A 24,231-nucleotide genomic window follows, 5' to 3' on the forward strand; every position below is an offset into this window, starting at 1 on the left:
TTCTGGATTGTGTTTGTTTTTGTTTTGACGGGGGGCTGTGCCCCGAATCTGCTGCGTCCATCCATTTCATAATCCCGTAATTTATCTTCGAATATTTGTTGAAATTTTAATTCACTCGTATGTGCCTCCACAATTTTTGTCTCTTTAATAATACTTGTAACTTTTATTAACTACTTTCTTTCCGAAAAACAACCACAAACACCAACAAACACCTGCTAGTTGACGCCATATTGTAAATAAAACGCACCTAGCGCCGCAGCGGTGCGCGCTGAACTACTTCAATTAGACGGCGGCTTTTGAATCAGCTGTAGTGTTGAACGTTTTGAGCGACTAAAATATTCAATATAAAAGCTAGACGTGTGATTGAATGGCGTTGTTCAGTCAAAGGGCTAGCTGTTTGATTGAACGGCTATTTAAACCAGTCGGCTGCGAGTTGCGACATATACGTACACATATTTTTCACACAGATGAAAACCAATTTTGGTTTCTTTTGACAGCTCGAGATTGTTGCTCTATTCCGCTAGGTATATTAACTTTATGGTTGGTAATTGGTTTTTATAAAAACAAGAAGCATTTGAATGCATTTAATTTATTAGCTATTTACACTATAGTTAAATAGGGAAGATGCGATATTTTTTTTTTGTGTTTATTTTAAAGACCTCCATGTAGAATAGTCAATAGACCACACTCCAACCACAGTTCCCCATTATTCTTATTTTTACATAATTTTAATTTTCGGTTGTCTTTTGTTTCTTAGCATCAGTAGGACCTTCTTCATTGTCTTGAAAAATTGGCATAGGTTGAGTTTTTTTATAAGCAGGAGCCACCCAAAACGGATTTTCCTCAGCCTCCTTTGCATATTTCAAAATGGCCTCTCTAGGATCTTGTTCATCGTTGACCCTTTTGCTTAGACCTAAATTTCTTATAACAAATGAACTGAGTGTGCTGCCCGAGGCTGCAACTCTACCTCCTTGCCCAGACGTTATAGGCAGATCTGGTCTTCTAGATTTTAATGGGTCAAGTCTATCCTTTTCCATTTTCTTTTTACTCGTTCTAAGCTTCTCTTGCCTGAACAATGGGAGGGCATGGGGTGTTATGATCTGTTGAGAGCTCACCACTTCCATTGACTGCTTCTTGCGATGCGTTTTGACTATGCACAACTTAGCGCCTCGAAGACTTCTCTTGTTATTGTAGTAACATTTGACAACCCCATTGCCGCAACCTACAAACATCTGGTTTAGTTTTGCATGCCAGATGGCCTTTATGACATGAGATTTGGTTACATTTATATGGGCTGCCTCCTCAAATGTTTTTGTGTTGTAGAATATCAGTCTACCCTCCTTCTGATTCCTTTGCAATGATTCACCAGTAAACACCATGGCGTCATCTGGACTAAAATTACAATCTGTCTGCTCATATCTAGAGAAAAGATTGTCAAAAACATTGAGAGGTTTCTTGAAATTTCTTAGGTCCCACAACTTTAAAGTTTCATCATTGGAGCGACTCGCAAAGTATGAACCAAGGTAGGAAAAGGCTATACTTGTCATTTCAGCCTGATTTTGATGAGCATCTCGTAGCAGGCAACTTGTGTTAACATAATTCTTTCTGTGATCCCACATTTGTATTGACCCATCATAGCACCCACAAGCAACAGTGTTTCCATCCCTGGAGAATGCACATGACGTGGGATTAGTCTTCAGACCACCCTTTTGTCTGGGTTTTATTACAGCTTTGTGTTGTTTGGGGTTCTCAGTTAGCCAAATTCTTAGGGTTCCATCTTGAGAGCAAGTGAGGAATTCTTCCCTAATATGTGGATGCCAGCAACCACTGTTCAGTGCAGCAGTGTGGCCTTTAGTTCTAGAACAAAATTAAATAAAATTATTAATAGTATGTTTCAAAAAAGCAAAAACTGTTGGCCTATCTTTTTAGACTAAAATAGTAATGTAATAAATTAATTACAAAAAATTTTTTGTTTACTGTCTATGCTAGTGCAGCCTGTAGCATGATAACATTTCAGTAATAAATCCTATTGACTAACAACAATATATAGGCGCAGTGCAGATGATATACTATCCGTGACGCACTTTTTAGTCTGTGGAAGTGTGTGCTGCGCCTTATAAACATAAAAATGTACGTAGTAAGTAATAATTTACCTTGCCATATCAGTAATATACTGGTCTCCCTTCACACACTCCAGTACTTCAAATCCATCTCTGTCCAACACCTTGGCCTGAGCCGACCCGCTCACAACCAAAATGGAGTCTCCCGTTGCTGAGTACTGAAGTGCTTTAATAGGATGATTCTCACATGGCTGCAGAGTGCGGAATGACCTCATAGATGTATCCATGCCTTAAAAGAACACAAAATTTATAGATTTAGATATAAGGGACTTTTTAGCAACATAAAATTTTATGTAAAATGTTGATTGATTAAGTTAGGAGATTTGTACCTGCAAAATCCCAAAATGATACTTCATAGTCAATAGAGCCTGTTGCCAAACGAGCGCCGGATGGATCAACTGCTAAAGCAACAACAGCTTTGGTTCCATGATGCATTTCAACCTATAAGTCACATATTCGTCATTAAGTTATTACATGTTTCTATGTTTCTTATTATAAATATTGAGAATGCATTATAGTTTAATACCTCGTGTGAATTAGGAATTCTCTTCTCCAAACTCAACTCCTCGTCATCAGAATCACTGAGTTCATCATAACTGTCTTCATCCTTCTGTTCTGTTTTATCATCTTTTGTCTCTTTTTTTGTATTAGTATCAGGTTTATCGTGTAAGTTTGGCGGAATCGGTGGTCCTATTAAATCATCGTCATCTTCCTCTTCTTCAACAGATTGAGATGAAGTGGGTTCGGTAACAGTGTGGGTGTTATCTTGTGATTTGTCTTCGCTGGTTTCTTGTTCTTTTTTATTCTTTTGGAGCTCCTGTGCCGTTTTTTTTGCTTGCTCCATCAATTCATTTATGTTGAAGTTTTTCGCTTTCTTTCCGAAGTTTTTTATGCCCATTACCTCTTGTACATGTTGACTCTCTAAATCGTCTGCTATTTCTTCGATCTCTTTCTGTTCTTGTATAGGAGTTCGACCAAACTTACCGAAACCCGTTACTACCTCATTTTTTTCATTTTCAGATGATTTACTTACGTTAAAATTGATTTTTCCAAATGCTATTCCCTTCTTCATTGTAAAAGCTTTTGTGAAGGTTTTTATATAGAAATATTACTGAGAGATAGCATGCAATGGATTTTATAAAATTATAGTAAATACCCAGGCTTAAAATGTGAATAATTTACGGTAAAAATTTATTCTAAATAAAAATTTACCAAACATTAGCAATAAAATGTTGTTAAAATTAGATTTTATTATTATTTAGGTAACAAAAAGTCAATGATTTTGACGTTTCATTGACGTAAGATGACAGGTTAGCATAGACAACATAATATTTTTATCCTTTCACAAGCGTGAAAGGCAGCGTTTACAAACACGATTTCAATTTTTTTTAGTGTTGCAGAACCATTTTTTATGTTATGATAATATATTCGTTACGTGTATCGTTTAAGAGACGTTAGAATTAGTCTGAAATTCAGTCTATCGATTGGATAAGTCACTGCTTATCCAATCGATAGACTGAATTTGAGACTCGTTTTCAGTCTAGAGTCTAGACATATCTTACTCAGAGTCTTGTAATTCCGCCCGTATTCCAACGAGGCTGGTATCTGTTAAATATTATTTAAAGAAAGCTAAAATTCTAAAAATCAAACAACGGCAAACTATAAAATCAATTTATTTATTCTTTTTCCGACCATTCTTCGGGGCTTGAGGTTTACCGAATGTTTTTCCCTTATTTTTATTGAACTTTCCTTTACCCTGCGCTCCTCTGCCATGGACAGGTTTGCCTTTTTGAACGCGATTGGCGTCGTAACGGAGGCGTTTTGTGGCGTTCTTGGATGTGTCTGTGAGGTCGTTAGCGAAGTTAGACTGTTTTCGTTTGCCAGCGGCTTTGTTCTTCTTCCTGGCAGGTCTATCCTCGTCGTCTTCTTCTACGGCCCGTATTCTACGCTGCTTCTTGTTTCGCTTCGCCACTCTTGATTGCAGCAATGCCACCTGTAACATAAATAAATTAGAAAAACGAAATTCTACTACTTACATATTATATAGTCCAAAATACACAGGTTGTAACAAAACTAAGTGATAATACTTAAGGGTGTGTACATGTTCCTCGTAGAGAGTTCACTGTGACAGTAGCAGCGCTGAAAGACCAAATTTTTTTTCACTTTCGTATAGGTAAGGGCCCGAGCGTCACGAGTTTCCCCATACAAAAGTGAAAAAAAATGTCTTTCAGCGCTGCTACTTTCACAGTGAACTTTCTATAAGGAACACGTACACACCCTAAAGTACTATCACTTAGTTTTGTTACACCCTGTATATTAAAAATGGAATTACATTTTAATATTTTTAATTACCTTTTCCATTTCGCGGCGCACTCTCTCCTCGGGCGTGTCTTTGGGCGCGTGTTTAGTTTTCTTCTTCTTCTTCTTGTTATCGTCATCGGAGTCATCGTCTTCGTTTTTGCGCTTCTTACCCTTCTTTTCTGACTGTGATTTTCCCGCTAGATGAAATAGAAAAACCAAATAAAAATTAACATAATATAAGCTTTAACACTTAAAGGGCTGCTGTAAGAGATTTCTTTTAGAAATAAGCATTTCCTCTGTGTCGTCTTTCCGTGTTAATAGTATCTTTATGTTTTTTTTTTCTTGTGTGCAATAAAGAGTTAAATACAATAAAAAATAAAACCTAAATAATAAAATATTTAAACAATTCTACTGTTTTGTTATTGTTTGTTACGTTGGAAAAGGCGCTTGATAGACAGACAAAACATGGTATAGTACACTTCTAAGCCGGCCCATAGACAAACAATTTTATTGTCAATATCATGTATGCCTTCAATCTAAATGTTAAATAAATTGTTCAATAAAACTGAAGCGTGATATTAACAATAAAATTGCTCCTCTAGGAGCCGGCTTAGTTAGCTATTTATTAATTAACAATATAAAGACCGGCGTGAAACAGCACTTGCGCTGTGTTTCGCCGAGTGAGTGAGTTTACCGGAAGCCCAATCCCCTACCCCCCTAGAAATGCCGCAGTTGAAAAGCCCATCAGGTGACCCGTTTGCTCGTTTGCCCCCTTATTTCATAAAAAATATTAAAAAAAAAGAATAATCTTCTAGAGTTTTACCTTTTCCAGGGTGCTGCGTGAGCGCAAGTCTTTCCTTCTCTTCTCTCTTCTGTTTTGGAGTCTGGAACCAGTCTCTCTGCCGCTGCACCTCGTATTTGGGACCTACTGTATTTTCTTCCTTCTTTATGGTACCCTCCAGCTTTTCTGTCTGTTTCTCCATTTTCTTTAGCTGTTTGTCAGCATACTCTTCATCTAAAATAGCGGCTAAAAGAACAAAAAGCTTTTAAATTATTATTTTTTGTGTGGTACATGGCGTCAAATACCCAAAAGTAAGTAGTTTAAAACCTCGTATTTAGATTTAAAAACATACCAATATCAGACTCCAGCGCAGCGAGTCGCGCGCGGTACTTGTCGACGATGTCGCGTGGCACGATGCGCGACTTGACGGGTTGTCGCGCGCGACGCACGATCGTCTTGACGAGCGCCCGCTCCCCCTCCCCCGCCAGCGATACCGACACCCCCGCGCGCCCCGCACGCGCTGTTCGACCCACCTGAGTACAACGAATAAACATCATAATTTTACTATATTCACTCCTTATTTTTATTTACTTATTTATTTTAATGCAGTATGCACAAAACACATTATAATCGAAATGAAATAACATGATAAATACAATTTATGTCCTGGATTGTAAATTAACATATGTGCACACTATTAAAAAAAATACATTGCAAACTATAAAGGTACAATTGCGTGCATCGCGACAGTCGTAAGCCGCGCGCGACCTACGACTGTAGTCAGCCGCTCGCGACAATAGTCATTGTATGCAAAATGTATGGTTTTACCGTTTCTAACTTTGACAGACGGCTTAGCTGCGAGGCCGATTCTACGTGCTCACCAGAAGAGATGTGCTTTGCTTACTGACCGGTTGGTGTATTGAAAAATGTGTTACTATACGAGTTATATAGGAATCATGTCCTATGTGACCGCCTCCTTAGTAAATACAGACACAAAAAGTACAACACAAAAAGTAACTTGTTATCAGACTTGTTATTAAGGCGCAGACAGCTGCCAATTTGACATCTTTGTGCAGTTTTCTAGACGTATGTATTTCATTGATTGGCACAAAAAAAATATATGTGATTTTTGATTATATTTGGAAAAGCTTGTCCGATTTAAATAATAAGATAATGTACTCCTACTGGATGAAAAAAAATACCAAAGTCACATCTTTCGGAAACTTTAAACAGTTCTAACTAAAGTAATAATACAATCTATGCTTTAAAAATTTGTTTATTTGATACCTTTTACAAAAATCCAAAGATTGCCCGATTTAATTTTCGGCTCTGACATCTAGATTTCCCACAATATTTATTTTTCCTCTAACAAACGAAAAATATATCCACGCTTCTGAGTGAACATTTCACATCTCTCTCTCTCGCATGAAAACCGACAGTGTTCGCTGAGGCGCGGTGCTATGTGGACGTGTGACGGATTTCGCTCTGCCGATATTGTGATTTTAGTGTAATTGAAGCGTTTAGTTCTTAAAATTTGTATATAGGTATTTCTCATTGTTTTATAGTATATCTTAATATACTATTTATTCTGTAAATATTTTTCTGTAAATATTTGAAATTATATTGCGCGTCTGTAAAAATGGGTGACAAGAAAAAGAAAAGACGTCCAGCAAAAAAGCGACAGCTTCGTGAAAGCCACAAATACATGATGGAAGTAAAAGTAAGTTCAATTTTATCTACTTTCTAGTTGCGTACGTCTTTATTAAAAAAAAAAACGAACAATTACGACCCCGAATCAAAATATTTCGTCACTCTCAATGTGTTTTAGGATAGCCAGGATCGTTGTGTCAAATAAAACATAAAAAAACTGTATTACGATTGATTACGATTTACGAAAATCCTCTAAGATTCGAACCATAGACCTTGGAAATTGACATAATAATGTTATCACAATCGTTGTGATAACATTATATCAATTTCCAATCGGCCTATGGTTCGAATCTTAGCGGATTTTCGTAAATCGTAATACAGTTTTTTATGTTTTATTTTATCACTGATAATAATTTTGCTTTGTATCTGAACATTTATGTTGGAGTTTTGCACTCCAAAATAAATGTTCAAAAAGTTAAAAAATCACCACTCATAAAGTTGATTATTTCGTTAGCCTAAATAAGTTTTAGCGTCGCGCGTCGGGGATCGTTCTGATAAATCAATATTCAATCGGTCTATGGATCGAGTTTCAGAGAATTTTCGTAATACTTTTTATGGTTTTTTTTATCACTATTAGCACAGAATAAATAATAGTACAAGTACTATAATTAGGTACTATAAGTTCATTTTGCTTTGAATCTGAAGTTTTATTTAGGCCTTTATTATTTAAATTTTTATTTCAGGCGGCGGAAAACCATGGATAGTGAAATTATTGATAACCCAAACGAATCACCAAATTCCAATTCAGATCCAGCGGCAGGTAGTATGTTGGAAAGGTAATATAAGTTTATTTATCTACTTATTATAAGTTGTAACCAAACGTCCTTCACGACTACGAAACACAGAGCAAGGGCTGTTTCACGCCGGTTTTCCTGTGAGTCCGTGGTATTTCTCTGGTCGAGTCGGCCCATTCGTGCCAAAGCATGGCTCATTCATTGTATTTTTTATGATCCAGTTTATCTATTACAAGCTATTTTAGCCTTTTTATGATATTATTATGATTTAATTTTTTTCCAGTCGACCGAAAACGATGGAATTAGATAATAACACAGTGGAAAATGTAGCAAATGCCGATCGCAATATAGCGACGGGTAGTATTTTAAAAAGGCAAGTATATTTTTACAATTACGATAGGCTAGGTAAATATAGATACTTATAATAAGTTTATTACTATTTGAGCGCGATGCGATTGCGCGATTCTTTCAGCTCTATTCAAGGACATGCTCCGTAAGGGCCGGGACACAAAATCACGGCACGACGACGCGACGTCGTACGGCGCCGGACCGTGTTTTTGTGTCCCGGCCCTAATAGGGTGCGGCTTCACTGCGGAGTAGGGGTGAGCGTTATTTCACGTCACTATAGTTACAATAACTAGCTACATACAGTAACCGAATAACTAGTTTCGAGTCGTATTTATATAGTAGAGTAGTGATTTTTGTAACGTTTTTATTGCATTGGGTGGTATGAAGTACCGTCGAGCGATCGTCGCGTTGTTTCGTTTGGAGTCGCAGCTAGCGCCCGCCGCCCACTGCACCGGTCGACCTAGCGAGCGACAGCGAGTTTGCTATAGTCCGCGCGGAACTAGTTGGCCGCGCCGCCGGTATGTGAGTATACCGGCGGCACGGCCAACTAGTTCCGCGCAGATTACCTAGCAAAAATATTAATTAGTTTATATCAATACTAATATTATAATTGGGAAGAGTTTGTTTGTTTGTTTGAACGCGCTAATCTCAGGAACTACTGGTCCGATTTGAAAAAAGGCTATAGGCTATAGGCCCGCGCGCGCGCCTCATCCCGGCGTCACCCCCTTTCATTCCCCCGCGCCGCGAGTGACCTTTCTGCAACGATTTTAAATGGGATAAAATATTGTCATTTAAAAAAAAATAACACCCATTTTTTTGGTTAAATGGGCTCTCCTAATGATACCTAAGCCCTGCGGGGCTAAAATGGTAATATTTAGCAATTCCTCTCAATCAATTCAGCAAATGAATTGTCAAAACTGACAAATGTCAAATCAGTGCAAAAATACAAAAATGAATTGCAAGCAGAGTTGCATTTTGCGATATTAGAGAAATGAATCATATTATGATTCGTCTCATGATTCAACAAAGCGACCATTTTAGCCCCGCTGGAATAATTGGGCAGGAAGGTTTAATTGAGAATGTTACTAGGTATGCCAAATTGCTTGAAATTTTGTCACAGTAAAGCCTGTATGTATACAAATACACTAGTTTTTGTTGCAGTCAAAAATACCTTGTAGTTTTGATTTTATAGGCATTCAAAGTTTCGAAAAATATCGATTCCCGCTAACAGTCCCGCGACCGCTTGTGACGTCATATCACAATTTTTCCGCGCGGGTCCTATACAATAAACGTGATTTTTTGCTCTATCTCAATAACGGCAACAGGTAGGCACTTGAAATTTTCACCGAGGCCTTAATTATATGTGTACTTTAATAATTAATAATAATATTATATTATGTTACTAATCGGACTCACTTATGAATACACATACCGTTATAGTGCAAAATAGGCCAAAATTTGTGATTTTTGTATAGGAGCCCCCCTTAATTTTTTATTTTATTATAATATTATTATTGATTATTAAAGTACATATATAATTAAGGCCTTGATGAAAATTTCAAGTGCCTACCTGTTGCAGTTATTGAGATAGAGAAAAAAATCACGTTTATTGTATGGGGCCCGCGCGGCGAAATTGTGATATGACGTCACACCGTTACCGGGCGCCCGCGTCGTACAGTTACAACTTGTTTCGTCGGTTAAAAATCACATAACGACCCACCCCTACTGCGGAGTGCAGCGTATTAACCTAATAATTTTTTTAGTATACCTTTTTAATGAAATTAGAAGGCAAACGAGCAAAAGGCTTTTTTAAATATTGAGTTCTGTATAATTTTATCCTAATTCCCATTTCCCAATAATCGAAAAGTTTAGTAACATAATATAATATTATTATTAATTATTAAAGTACATATACAGTGTGTAACAAAAATAAGTGATAATATTTTAGGGTGTGTACGTGTTCCTTGTAGAGAGTTCACTGTGAAAGTAGCAGCTCTGAAAGACGAATTTTTTTTTTCACTTTTGTATGGGCAAGGGCCCGAGCGTCACGAGTCTTCCCATACAAAAGTGAAAAAATTTTTGGTCTTTCAGCGCTGCTACTTTCACAGTGAACTCTCTACAAGGAACACATACACACCCTAAAGTATTATCACTTATTTTTGTTACACCCTGTATAATTAAGGCCTTGATGAAAATTTCAAGTGCCTACCTGTTGCAGTTATTGAGATAGAGCAAAAAATCACGTTTATTGTATGGGGCCCGCGCGGCGAAATTGTGATATGACGTCACACCGTTACCGGGCGCCCGCGTCGTACAGTTACAACTTGTTTCGTCGGTTAAAAATCACATAACGACCCACCCCTACTGCGGAGTGCAGCGTATTAGCCTAATAATTAGAAGGCAAACGAGCAAAAGGCTTTTTTAAATATTGAGTTCTGTATAATTTTATCCTAATTCCTATTTCCCAATAATCGAAAAGTTAATCATTTTAATTTATGAAATTTTGTGGTGATCCAGTTTTTAAACTGTTGTTAAATGTCGATGTCTCAAAGTATAAACTTACTTACAGGCTGGAAGAAAAAAGTACCCATGACACTGGACTATGTAGTTTGGAGGCTGAATGTGATGCTGAAAAGCTTATTGTTGAAACTGCACTTCCTCAGAAGAAACCTGATGTCGGAAGAAGAATTATAAGTGTTTCATATTTTTATAAGAGGTTGCAAGAAATTTCTCATCATGGTCCTCTTGGATGTGCTTTAACTGACATAGAACTAGTAGGTGAAAAGCAAGATGGCCTCAATTCAAAATTCACATTTCTATGCATACTTTGCAATCTAATATTGATAATTGATAGTGACTCAAATGAAGACCATTACATGCCTATCAATAATAATAAGGCAATATTCGTAACCTGAAATATGGAGCTGCCCTTGCACCTTATAAAACCAGGAGTGATTTTTGTCTATATTTAATTTGCCCTGTTTATCTATTTTCCAAAATGTAACTTTTTGTTGTGTTATAGCAGCGTCTACTCCAATGTTATATGCTGTGATGGGACATTTAATTTCTAAAATAGTTTTTTCATCGCAAATTCCATCGGGCGTTGCTCCTAAAAATGGCAAGTCTGTATCTATAAATAGCCCGCAAGGCTTTACTTTAATTCCTTCTTGTAATTCTAAATCTCTTATTGCTTGTTTTTAATTTTCTTGGCCATGTTTGATAGAAGAAACGAAGCTTATTTTTTTTAAATATAAAATGTCTTTTACTAGGTTAGCACTTGCAGTGTTGGGTCTTCTTTTTATCACCCGGCCAAAGTTTTCTAATAATTTTCTAATAACTTCATCATGATCACGCTTTGGGTCAAATTTGTGTCTTTGATGGGATATTTCGTATCAGTTTGTAAATTTTTAGCCTATTACAGAAGTTCCGAAGTACGTGATTTCGGCATTCAATTTTCTCGACACAGGGTTTGTACGTGTTCCTTGTTGAGAGTTCACTGTAAAAGTAGCAGCGCTGAAAGACCTAATTTTTTTTTTTGTATGGGGAAACTCGTGACACTTGCCCTTGCTCATACAAAAGAAAAAAAAATCGTCTTTCAGAGCTGCTACTTTCACAGTGAACTCTCTACAAGGAACACGTACACACCCTAAAGTATTATCACTTGTTTTTGTTACATACTGTATATATATATATATATATATATATATATATATATATATATATATATATATATATATATATATATATATAGCTGGGCATTAACTCGTTAATCCGTTAATCGTTAATTAACGAAGTTAACATTTTGATTAACGAATTAACTTTTAAGTTAACTTTTAAAAATATTAACGGACTGGTTAACTTCCGTTAATATGCAGAAGTCCGTTATTCGTTAATCCAATGCCTACTATTTACCGCACGGCACCGCGGCGCCGCGCGAAAACAGGTTCAGAGGAAACAAAAATAATACTAGATATACATTTTCAGGCGCATGCGAGTGAGAATATATTTGTTTCGTTTTATCATTTCATTATGTTGATAAAGAAGAGTGCAGTATAATTTAGTTACCTAACTAAATTATACTGCACTCTTCTTTATCAACATGCAAATTATTTATAATAACAATAAACTATATCTATAATAATTATTGTATTGTAATTTCTACCTAGAATACAATAATTATAGAAGTATTTTGTTTTGTCCCTAACCTGTTAACTTCCAAAACCTTAAACCAACAGGTTTTGTATGTACACTAACGCAATGATATAAGTTACAACAAGGCCATATTACACATATTAACGGATTAACGATTAACGTTAACTTGCGCTAATTCGTCCGCAGTGTAACGCTTTAACGTTTAACGAAGCTAACATTTTTTTAACGGATTAACGAAGTTAACTATTTGATTAACGGTGCCCAGCTATGTGTATATATATACATAGCTGGGCACCGTTAATCAATTATATTATGCATATTCAGTAGGTTTGAGAATCGGCTACTGGGTACTTTAAATATTGATAAGTGCATTTGTTGAATAAATAATATTAGTAAATTATTATAACCTGAGACTGACGGCGACCATTAAGTTTGTGCGACGGGATAGCGATCAACGTTGCCATGGTGACATACTTACCTATTTACGGCCGTTCCCAATATTTGATCTATCTCTGGTTTTGCCCTACTAGAGATAGGAATAGCTCACAATTGACAAAATATATGTCTCTAATGTGAGCTATTCATATCTCTAGTAGGGCAAAACCAGAGATAGATCATATATTGGGAACGGCCGTTAGTCACTTAATTAAAATAATAATATTATCGTAAATATAATATTATGGCAAAGCAACGTTTGCCGGGACAGTAAAAAACGATTCCTGAATTTTGTTTTATTTCTTGCTGTACTTATGTAATTGTAATTTTAATGTAAATTGTAATGTAACAGAAAAAATGTTTATGAAAAAAATTGAATGTTTTTACGCAGTTGGGTTTTGTCATTATTTTATAATATAATAGGTATATTATAATTTATAAAAGAATAACTGTGTTTTATTTACCATAAGTAAGCCTTACACGTCTACCGGGGACGGGAGAGATCCACCTGTACAGCACGCAGGTATGCCTGCACATGTATACCGGTATGTGTGTGGGACCTGGTCGCCTGCGCAGGTCCAAAAAACTGCACAGGTATATTCCCTCACACATTCCGGTCTACCTGCGTAACGTGTATGGCTTACATTACTACCACAATAGACATAACGAATCAGTATAATATCGACTTCAAACTTTTAAAGATTCCCGCGTATCCTCGAGGACAAACGTGCATTTTTTGTAAGGTTCAAGCATTTATGCACTTTAGTTTAATGATTATAAAGTTTATTTTCAAGTGCGTTAATATTACCTCTCCGCTGTGCTCCGTTCTATCTGCATTCTGCACTAATCTTCCGCACTCTTATAGTTCGCTCACGGAAGTATAGTACATAGTATTTATTTATTACGCGCCATCTATTGAAATCTCTATGCGACAGCTCAATATTAATCAAACCTATCTTTTAGAAGTTCCCGGTTTAGCCGCTAGCAAAGCTGGCGCTGTCTTATCGGACAATTAGGGGGCGTGGCTTAGAAATGCGAATCCTCAAGGTCATTGGCAGTTGTCAGCGTCTTAATAATAATATTACCCACCCTGTGTATATAATGCTCGATAGTGGCGGGCAGGGTGAAGTTGATGACGGTGCGCACGCCGGGTATGTCAAGGCCGCGCGCCGCCACGTCCGTCGCCACCAGCACGTCCACCACCTCTTCTCGGAACCGCTTCAGCGAGTCCAGGCGCTGCGGCTGGTTGAGAGCGCCGTGGAGTTCCGCCACCTGTATGAACAGGGTAGTAGATATTTTGGTCTATAGGATTACCAGCAGACTGACCGTCACACGTGTTAAAAAAAAGCTATTAAAATATGTGGTATACAATTAATTGATTAAATATTATCTATTTCACCGGATTTTAAAATGAAAACTATTTTGAAAGCCACTCTAAGGAAAACGACATGCAATATCCGTCCAGTTATTTAGGAAGAATATGCGCGAGAGAGATGGAGAGAGCGTAAGAAGGAGAGGTATAATTATGTATATACCTTGACGCCGAGTAGGCCGAGCGCGACGTGCAGGCGGTGCGCCTGGCGCTTGGTCTGCACGAACACGACGCAGCGCTCGCGGAACGTGCGGCACACCAGCGCCGCTAGTAACGCCTCACGGTCCGACTCGCGGTCCGCACGGATCCTGCAAGTCCGCAAGGACAATGGAAAATAAGAGGACAATCAAAATAGAAGTTGGCAATTTCGGGAAACACAGAAAATGTGAACGCACACGCAAGAAACACATGCACATGCGTATTGCGTACGTATTTGTGCACGCAAAATTGCGTACCAATCCTGTTTATGTCACAAGCTTGCAGATATTTCCTGTCTGTATTATCGTAAGTCCTTGGCCGAGGATAACCAGTGTAAAGGTCGCCTATTTTCATTCTACAATGTCGGCTCAAGTACAGGCTGTCAAACGCGGGTACACACACGCTGCATCACGCGAGATTGTGGCAATATCTAGCGAGATTACTTGCAGATCTGCCTTAAGAACATGCGGTACCTGATAAACTCCTGACGCAGATTGAACGCGACGTCCTTGTTCGAGTCCAGGAACAGCTTAACGGGCTTGTTGAGGGACACGGCGGCGAGGTCCTTGACCTCCTCGCTCATGGTCGCGGAGAACAGCATCGTCTGCCGCTTCGCCGAGCACTGCCGGATGATCTCCTTCATCTGCTCCGCGAAATATTCGTCGAGCATCCTGGAAATTGGAACTGGTTGTAATGAGACAGGACACACAAATAAAGAATGTATTATGATTAAAAACGTGCAGTCTTGACTTTCTATGTATACATTAACTATCTCGCGACCGCTGCAACAAATGTAGTTACGATTTGACATAACTATGTCGATGTAAGTCGAAAGAAAGAAAGACTGGCTAGGACCTCACAATATCCCCCACACACCCCGACGTCCCGGCGTCAACCCTCACGACCGTCGTGGCCATGCTGTCGGTTAGTCATGTATCAAGTGTTGCAGGAGCCATGATGTACGGTACCTGTCGGCCTCGTCCAGCACCAGCACCTCTATGCAATGCAGGCCGAAGGACGGCGTGTTGCGGATGTGGTCGATCAGCCGGCCCGGCGTCGCGATCACGATGTCCGGGTTCTTGCGCAGCACGCTCTCCTACAAACAAACAAAGTTGTGGAATAGCGAATTTCTATTGTCGTTTCCGCTAGTATTACAATACTAGTAATTTACGAGAATTTTATTCATACGCTGATTTCAGACATACGCAATACGCGTTGACTTGGCATAACTTTTTGGTCGAGTTAATGATAAACCTGTCTTGTGGACTTGACGTAACCCGACCAAATTACGTAGGCCCGTTATATGCCTAATTTGATAGTAGATACTTAAGTACATACCATAAACACTAAAATATTATTATCCCCCTAGTAATATATATATATATATATATATATATATATATATATATATATATATATATATATATATATATATATATATATATATATATATATATATATATATATATATATATATATATATATATATATATATATATATATATATATATATATATATATATATATATATATATATATATATATATATATATATATATATATATATATATATATATATATATATATAATAGTACATAGTTTCATTTCTTTCAGACCGTAAACAGACCCCCAATGAGTTGAAATAACAAGTTTCTAGGCTATGAATCTTGTAATTTTAAAAATAGTACTATTTACCTGGTATTTGACATCCAGACCTCCGACGGACAGGCCGACCGTCACGGAAGTGTATTGGGATAGCTGCCGTGTCACTGTGTGCACCTGTACCCAACAGACAACTAGTAAGTTTGGATGTAAGCCGTTATTTAGTAGTAGGAGATCCCAGTATGAGTATAATTATGTTTAAATGTAAGGGCCGGGACACATAAACACGATACGACGCGACGTCGTGTCGTACCACGATGCGGCGTCTTTTCACGATGCGACGTCGCGTCGTGGGAATCTACGACGAGCGTCGTAAAAAACTACGCCGCGACATCGTAACGTGCCACGATACACGGCACGACGTCGCGTCGTAGAAACACACGATGCGTGTTATTCAAAATACAAAGAAATTTACTGCGACAATTCACCCTGCATTGTATCGACAAAATACGTGGGAGAGCTATGCTTCGGCACGAATGGGCCGGCTCGACCGGAGAAATACCACGTTCTCACAGAAAACCGGCGTGAAACAGCGCTTGCGCTGTGTTTCGCCGAGTGAGTGAGTTTACCGGAGGCCCGATTCCCTTCCCTATCCTCCCCTATTCCCTTCCCTTCCAATCCCTACCCTCCCCTATTACCCTATTCCCTCTAAAAGGCCGGCAACGCACCTGTAGCTCTTCTGATGCTGCGAGTGTCCATGGGCGACGGAAGTTGCTTTCCATCAGGTGACCCTTTTGCTCGTTTGCCCCCTTATTTCATAAAAAAAAAAAAAAAAGATCGCGAACAGGATTTCGAAATTCAGTATTGATAGCTTTCAAGATTGAATCTTGGAAAATCACTCAAGATCTTGGTGGAATCTTGATCTTGCAAGATCAAGATTGCATTCCCTAGTGGGAAGGGAGCGACAGCGGCGCGTGATAATGTATAGATTTATATGGATAAGCTATCTGGCGGCAAACGGCGCGCGGCTTTGGCCGCTGATTTCGAGACTGAAGCCTTAGGACGTCAACAAATGCTGGTACAAATATAATAAATACTGGTATATAAAGTAAGTAGTAACACCTCGGAAGTCGGTTAAAATCTATTACCTGAGCGCCAAGCTCGCGCGTGGGCACTAGCACAAGTACGCGCGTGACGCGATCAGACACGGTCTTGAACTGCAGTCGCTCCAGTATGGGCAGCATGTACGCCGCCGTCTTGCCCGTACCCGTGGCCGCGCACGCGCAGATGTCCTTGCCTGGAAGTGTCATGTTTGTAAGGCCCAATAGAGTGAAATGTTACTAAGGCCCAGTAAAATAATACTTACCCTAATTTTACTGTTTGTGATTTGTGAAGATGTCCTTGCCTGGAAGTGTCATGTTTGTAAGGCCCAATAAAGTTAAATGTTACTAAGGCCCACAACATAATATTTACCCTAATTTTACTGTTTGTGATTTGTGAAGATGTCGTTGCCTGGAAGTGTCATGTTTGTAAGGCCCAATAAAGTGAAATGTTACTAAGGCCCACTAACATAATATTTACCCTAATTTTACTGTTTGTGATTTGTGAAGATGTCCTTGCCTGGAAGTGTCATGTTTGTAAGGCCCAATAAAGTGAAATGTTACTAAGGCCCACTAACATAATATTTACCCTAATTTTACTGTTTGTGATTTGTGAAGATGTCCTTGCTTGGAAGTGTCATGTTTGTAAGGCCCAGTAACATAATATTTACCCTAATTTTACTGTTTGTGATTTGTGAAGCCTACTTACCCCACTAAGTAATGTTTTACCTACAGTTAATTTAAACTCAGACTGGCATGAGTAGGTCTAATGGTATTGGACAATGGTATTGGAAAATAGTATCAGCAAATTGTAGTACTGGCAAGATTAATTTTATTCATTTGTATATTTTAACCCTCACTCATTTCAACTTCCATGTGAGAAATATTGGTATTTCTTACATGGAAGTTGAAATGAGTGGTGGTGGTGAGAGGGTTGGCCCTAGCACTTTATGATTCAATCGCTTACTACTTACCTAACAATGCGATAGGTATAGTGGCTGCCTGTATCGGTGTTGGGTGGACATAGTTGAGTGTGTTAATGGCCTTTAGCAGTGGTCTCGACAAGTTCATCATGTAGAATGATGCCCGCTCATCATAAGGTGGAGGCTCCTCGAAGAAGTCGGAGTCATATTCTATGCGGGTGCCATCCTCTTCTTTCAATTCCTTTTAGAAATATAAAATAAGTTGTCACTCTTTATATAAAATTATTATTTACATTATTATTAATATTTTAAACTATTAAATATTTAGCTATTGGCAATAATAACATTCACACACAATGTTTAGTCTTTTTTTAATGGCATTTGTAATGTAAAAGACGAGGACAAAACACTGTGTAAACATACATGTTTATAAAAAAATTTAATTAAATTTTCCTTCAGATAATTAAGATAACAAAGGAGTATCACTCACTTCTTTTAATTTTTGTTTCTTTGTTAGCTTTTTTTGTTTGGTTTTTATCTCATCCTTCTTCAACTCATCTTCTGATAATTCAATTTCATCAACATCTCCATCTGTAAGAAAAAGTAAAAAACTTTGACAAACTGCAAATTTTACCAAGAAAAATAGATTCCAGAAACATAATCCAAACTTCACAGCTAGTTACTCATATTCTATCAGAGAAGTTGACTCATAGGCATGTGTCTATGAGTCAACTTCTCTGATAGAACTTCCATGTGGAAGACCTATGTATTTTGGTCACATTATGTCAAACCCTGCCAACTGATCGTGACAAACATTAAATTGATATAACCCAACCAAGTGACATAGCCCCCATTTTGCTTATTAATCAATTTCTTTGATGGCACAAATACTGATGTATGTGGTGGATATGTCACAGTCAACTAGTGGTAAAATAGATGTTTAATCAAACAGCGAGCCCTTTTACTGAACATTGCTGCATTGCTCAAAACGTTTAACACTACAGCTGATTCAAAAGCAGCAGTTTGATTGAATTAGTTCAGCACTCACCACTGCGGAGCTAGGTGCATTTGTTTACAATATGGCGTCAACTAGCTAGAGACAGAAAATATGAGGGCACATACAAATGAATCAAAATTTAAAATATTTAAGATATTTGAGAAAAACAAATATTTGAGGAGAAATTACAGGAAGATGAAATGTATTTTAACCAAGGTATTCTGCTTGTAATCATTACGCTTATGTAATAATAATACTAAACTTATAGTCACCTTAGTTAATTTGCTATTTAACCAGGTAGCTAAGTGTCGCCTAGCTGTAGTGTTGAACATGGCAGTCAACAAGTCGGCTAAACGATGTATAGCCGTTTGATTGAACTGCTATTTTAACCAGTCGACTGCGACAGATATAACCCAATATTTTACTGATATACAAACCTTTAGCTTCAGCTTCGGAGTCAGTGTCAACATCAACCTTTCCGTCCACCTGTACCTCGGCACGACGCTTTGCTATCTTCTCATCTAATGTGTATTTTACATTTCTTTTAATGTATTTACTTAAGTCATCCCAGGGATTCTGAAAAATAGTATACAAACTTACAATATGGAAGGAGGAAGCTTGTAGGCTATAATAGTATGTTTACCTCAATTACTGTATTATTTCTTAGTTGTAGTAATAATTAGTCTCTGAGCCTTATGAATATAAAAAAATTATGCTATTTTAGTTAATTATATTGTTTTTTAACTTACCTTGTTAAGCTCATCAACAGATGCAACAAATTGGAAATTTGGATCAAAATCTGCTTTCCTCTTTATTTTATGTTTTGTAGGTTGGAACTGAAACAAAGTACATGAAAAATAAGATAATGTCATCAAAACATAAAAAGACATGGATGTTCCATGTTATTTAACAACTTGCTATGTTAATCTACGGCCATGGACAAATGGCATACCCATTCGTAGCCTGTAGGAGAAACTGAGAAAGAGTGGACGCAGTACAAAATTTTCTAAATGTATGACACTCAAAAGCTGGTTTTTTCTTTTTGTATTTCGAGAGAGAACGTTTATACATTATAAGTATTATCACCTTGTACATTTTTATCTCGATTAAATAAGGTTTTCATATTTTTTGTCATTTCGAAATTATTGTGCACAGCGTCTAGTTTTTTTTTTTGACAAGCTATATGCCTATTTTTATCGTTGTAAGAACTAATAAAATGTCTATGAACTATCAATTATTATTATTATTTAACTTATCACAAACCCAAGAAATTTATTTCTGTAAATCTGTAAATAAACATGAACCTACATCTTCTTCTGGATCTGATTCCTCTGAAAAATCTTCAACTTCTTCACCATCTTGAATTGTTCTTATAAACCCTGGATGTCCTGGAAGTTCCACTTTACTCGTATCAATAGAGACCATGTTTACAGTTTTATTTTAATATAAAGTTTGCTTTTTTGTTATAATAAACTACATATTATTTTTAGGTTATAATAATTGAGAACACAAAATGCACTTGTCAAAGTCAAAGTCAAAAGCACATGTACCTTTTTTTTTCTTATTAAGGTACTTCGGCTATATTACCATGGCCAGTGTCAACTGTCAAGTATTATATAAGGCGCGGGCGGGAAAACAGTATTGTTGCATACAATTTTCAACATCGTTTCTTTATATCGTCAAGTCAAAAGTCTAGTCAAAGTCGAAGTAAAAAGTCAATACATTCAAGGAGTCAAGTCGGTCGATTCAGTAAAGTGTAGACGTTACTGAAACGATAGATAAAGTATTATAGTATAGATGTAGTCTTAGCCCGTCATCGCGTGGCCATTTTGTGCTTATTTTCATATAAGTAGTGTGCGTTTATTTTCTTGAATATTTCTATTTGTCGATTATTTTAAAGCAGATTATGATACAAGAAAGAAAGTTAATTAGTTCATGATATCAATTAACTATAGTTCAAGTGATGAGAATCCGTAAACACACGTAAAAAGCTATGCAATTTTTATAGCCAAATTATTAATTGATGTAACATTTTTAGCACTAATGCCTTATATAGCACGAATAAGGGATTAATAAACTTATAAATTATCTTTTTAACTTACAAAAATACCGATTGAAAAGCCCAAAAAACGGTGTTCAAAACTTACGTATTTAATGTTAAATCCACGTGTTTGAGGCATTCTTTGACCATTCTTATGGTATAATATTTAGCGGAACCACAAAACTCAACAATATCTCGCATTAAATGTCCACTTTAAACCTTTATTAACACTTTTATTACATGGAATATGCAGACCGACTCCTTTGTTATGTCCTAGTAAGTAGGACATAACATTACACGCTTTTGACGCATAAACACCGATATAAGGCTCTCTCCAGTCTATTATACCTCAATGACTGAAACTTTCAAAGGAGTTTTGGAGTGCCTATTGTACCAAGGCCCATAGACATAATATACACCTATATATTATGTCTATGCCAAGGCCTGGCCATTTTTCATTAGTTACGGTATATTAAGTTCAAAGCCCAGACGAATAACAAAATGGCCAAGCCACTGATTTTGGCTAATGTGTAGAGTTTTTAGATTCTTTTCGTGCGGCTAACACATTATATTATTATCAAATATTTTGCAGCGCTTTAGTGTAAAATTAAGGTTTTTAGGATTTAGGGCCCAGTATGTAAGGTTAGAAACTTGGCTCTACATGAATTGAGATCTCACTACTTTTTGACACGACGAATAACTATAATAATATGTTCTCATCTTGGCAACATTTTTACATGAAAATGTTTTTGATGGAATTTCATTTCTTTTTGTAAGCTCATTAGCTGGTTTACGTTGTTTTTTCTTTTAGTTCATTTTTAAGGTTCCGTACTCAAAGGGTAAAAACGGGACTGATTATATTACTGAGAATTCAATGTCTGTCCGTATGTCTGTCTCCAGGCTGTAACTCAAGAACCGCTATAGCTAGACTTCTGAAATTTTCACCGATTGTGTATTTCTGGTGCCGCTACAACAACAAATACTAAAAATAATATAATGGCGCCTCTACAAGATGGCCCAGCGCTGGCCCATCAAATGGCGGTGTGGCGCCTCTATAAGATGGCCTAGCGCTGGCCCAACAAATGGCGCATGCAGTGGCTATAGCTAGGGAATGCAATCCTGAAAGATAATTTCAATCCCGGTTTTTGTGGGATTGAACCATCACAATCAATTAACAATTGGATATTAGTCTGTAATGATAGTTGTAAGAATATTTAATAAATAAATAAATAAATAAAAAAATCCCGCTGGATCCCGGTATGTATATCGTGATGGCCAACTAAGCTGGCCCATCTTGTAGAGGCGATACACTGCCGCCACCCCACAACCATCGCTGGCGCCATAAGCCATCCTGCGCCACTACGTCCTCCCCACGCTGGGCCATCGCGATGGCCAACTACGATGGCCCATCTTGAAGAGGAGTCATAAAGTAAATATTGAAGGAGGACCCCCATACAACAAACGTAATTTTTTTGGCAAATTGAAATAAAATTAATAAGGGGGGCTCCCATACAAAAACACAATTTTTTCCCCTACTTTCGCTATATAACAGTACGGAACCTTTCGTGCGCGAGTCCGACTCGCACTTGGCCATATATTTTTTTTGTGTAAGTATTTCTTTTAGGTTTCCGTACCCAGAGGGTAAAAACGGCACCCTATTACTAGACTTCATTGTCTGTCCGCTATCCGTCTGTCTGTCTGTCTATCTTGGATGTATCTCATGCCACAGAATATATAATATTAGTCGTACCAACTCATGCATCTAGCGACGACCGTCGTGACTTACCGACTATCATAATGTAAATTATAAACTTTCACCTTATTTTTAAGTCTCCGTACCCAAGGGGTAGTGACCCTGTTACTGAGACTTCGATGTCTGTCCGCTGTCCGTCTATCCGTCTGTCTGTCTGTCTATCTGTCTCTAGGATGTATCTCAAGAACAGTAGAAGTCAAAGAGTTGAAATTTTCATCGATTATGTATTTCTGTTGCCGCTATAGCAATAAATACTAAAAACAAAATAAATTTAATATTTCGGGGGGGCTCTCATACAACAAACGTGATTTTTTGCTATTTTTTTCTTTTGATAATAATAGATGTCGCTGCTGGTCGTCTACATCGCGTTATAGCTAGCACGAACAGTTTCATATACTTGTTAATGCACTCTAATCGAAAAGAGATGTCACTGTTGGGCACCTGCATCGCGCTATTGATGACGCGAAGATGTTTGGTATAGCCGTTTAACTTTCGCAGTAATATTTTTTGTCTTTAACTAACCGTAAACCGAAGTTGTTAGCATAAAAAAAAAATATTTTAAGAGTTAAGACATATTATATACTAATTATCCTAAAATTCCTAATCAATCTGTTTCAAGTTTGTAAACTTGAAATAGATTGATAGTTAAGTAACTAATTATTATTATTATAATTAATGAAACACTCTTATTAATTAAATATTTGCAAAGAAATGCTAAGACTATGAATATTCTTTGAACTTACGTACTTACGTACCCAAAGGGTAAAAACGGGATCCTATTACTAAGACTTCGTTGTCTTTCCGTCTATCCGTCTGTCTGTATGTCTGTCTGTCTGTCTCCAGGCTGTAACTCAAGAATGGTAATAGCTAGAGAGTTGAAATTTTCACAGATTATGTATATCTGTTGCCGCTGTAACAACAAATACTAAAAACAAAATAAAATTAATATTTAAGGGTGGCTCCCATACAACAAACGTGATTTTTTTGGCTTTTTTTGCTCTATATAAATAATGGCAACAGGTAGGTACTTGAATTTTTCTCAAAGTCCTTAGTTATATGTCTACTTTAATATTTTATAATTATATTAAAGTAAAATAAAAAATTAAGGGGGGCTCCTATACAAAAAACACAATTTTTTGCCTAATTTTGCTCTATAATACGGATACGGATACGAAGTACGGATATAGGTTAAGTTGGGTTTGATATTTTTTTTGTTGTTTCAGTACTAGTATTATGTTACATACCAAATTTCAGCTTTCTAAGACTTCAGGAAGTACCCTAACAGTTTTGATGATCGGTGAGTCAGTGACCAAATTGTGGGTTTTTGGACACCTATAAAATCTAAAGTATAATAGCTACGATATTAAAACTTTGTGCATTTAATAACTATACCCATGTCATTATATCTTAAAAATTTCAACTATCTGGCATCATTCAAACCAAAGTTACGAGGGTTCAAAAATACGAAGAAACGTTTCAAGAAAAGGTAGGTAGTGCCCTTGCGCGCTTTGCTTGGCTCATCTTGGCGGGGGCACTCCCGTGCCCCCAGATAATAATAAGCCTAGAAAGATTTGTAAAATATATTTTCTTGAATAATTCAAATAAACATCAGTTTTATAAATTATCTCCTTTTATTGTAGACGGGAAATGAAATGGCCAAAACT

At 37.2% G+C, this 24,231-nt stretch overlaps 2 protein-coding genes across 3 annotated transcripts; both read right to left on the bottom strand.

The window, feature by feature from the left end:
- Positions 1 to 579: 579 nt before the first annotated feature.
- Positions 580 to 3,339, bottom strand: LOC121730020 (gastrulation defective protein 1 homolog). 2 transcript variants are annotated; one of them, XM_042118822.1, is made up of 5 exons: positions 2,647 to 3,339; positions 2,450 to 2,561; positions 2,154 to 2,349; positions 706 to 1,857; positions 592 to 615 (listed from the first exon to the last, which is right to left on the bottom strand). In XM_042118822.1, the coding sequence occupies exons 1-4, from the start codon at positions 3,190 to 3,192 to the stop codon at positions 729 to 731; spliced, it is 1,983 nt and encodes a 660-aa protein (XP_041974756.1). In that variant the 5' UTR covers positions 3,193 to 3,339; the 3' UTR covers positions 592 to 615; positions 706 to 728. The 2 variants fall into 2 exon arrangements, with proteins under 2 accessions (XP_041974755.1, XP_041974756.1); XM_042118821.1 differs by having other exon boundaries at positions 580 to 1,857.
- A 438-nt stretch (positions 3,340 to 3,777) lies between these two features.
- LOC121729989 (probable ATP-dependent RNA helicase DDX27) lies at positions 3,778 to 20,276 on the bottom strand. Its single transcript, XM_042118778.1, has 15 exons — positions 20,082 to 20,276; positions 19,523 to 19,609; positions 19,211 to 19,349; positions 18,267 to 18,367; positions 17,828 to 18,017; positions 16,902 to 17,050; positions 15,847 to 15,930; positions 15,120 to 15,247; positions 14,625 to 14,822; positions 14,117 to 14,261; positions 13,671 to 13,853; positions 5,555 to 5,735; positions 5,245 to 5,448; positions 4,473 to 4,618; positions 3,778 to 4,113 (listed from the first exon to the last, which is right to left on the bottom strand). The coding sequence occupies exons 1-15, from the start codon at positions 20,196 to 20,198 to the stop codon at positions 3,793 to 3,795; spliced, it is 2,373 nt and encodes a 790-aa protein (XP_041974712.1). The 5' UTR covers positions 20,199 to 20,276; the 3' UTR covers positions 3,778 to 3,792.
- Between the last annotated feature and the right edge of the window lie 3,955 nt (positions 20,277 to 24,231).

This window comes from Aricia agestis, chromosome 1 (assembly GCF_905147365.1).
Source record: "Aricia agestis chromosome 1, ilAriAges1.1, whole genome shotgun sequence".
Classification (NCBI taxonomy): Eukaryota; Metazoa; Arthropoda; class Insecta; order Lepidoptera; family Lycaenidae; genus Aricia; species Aricia agestis.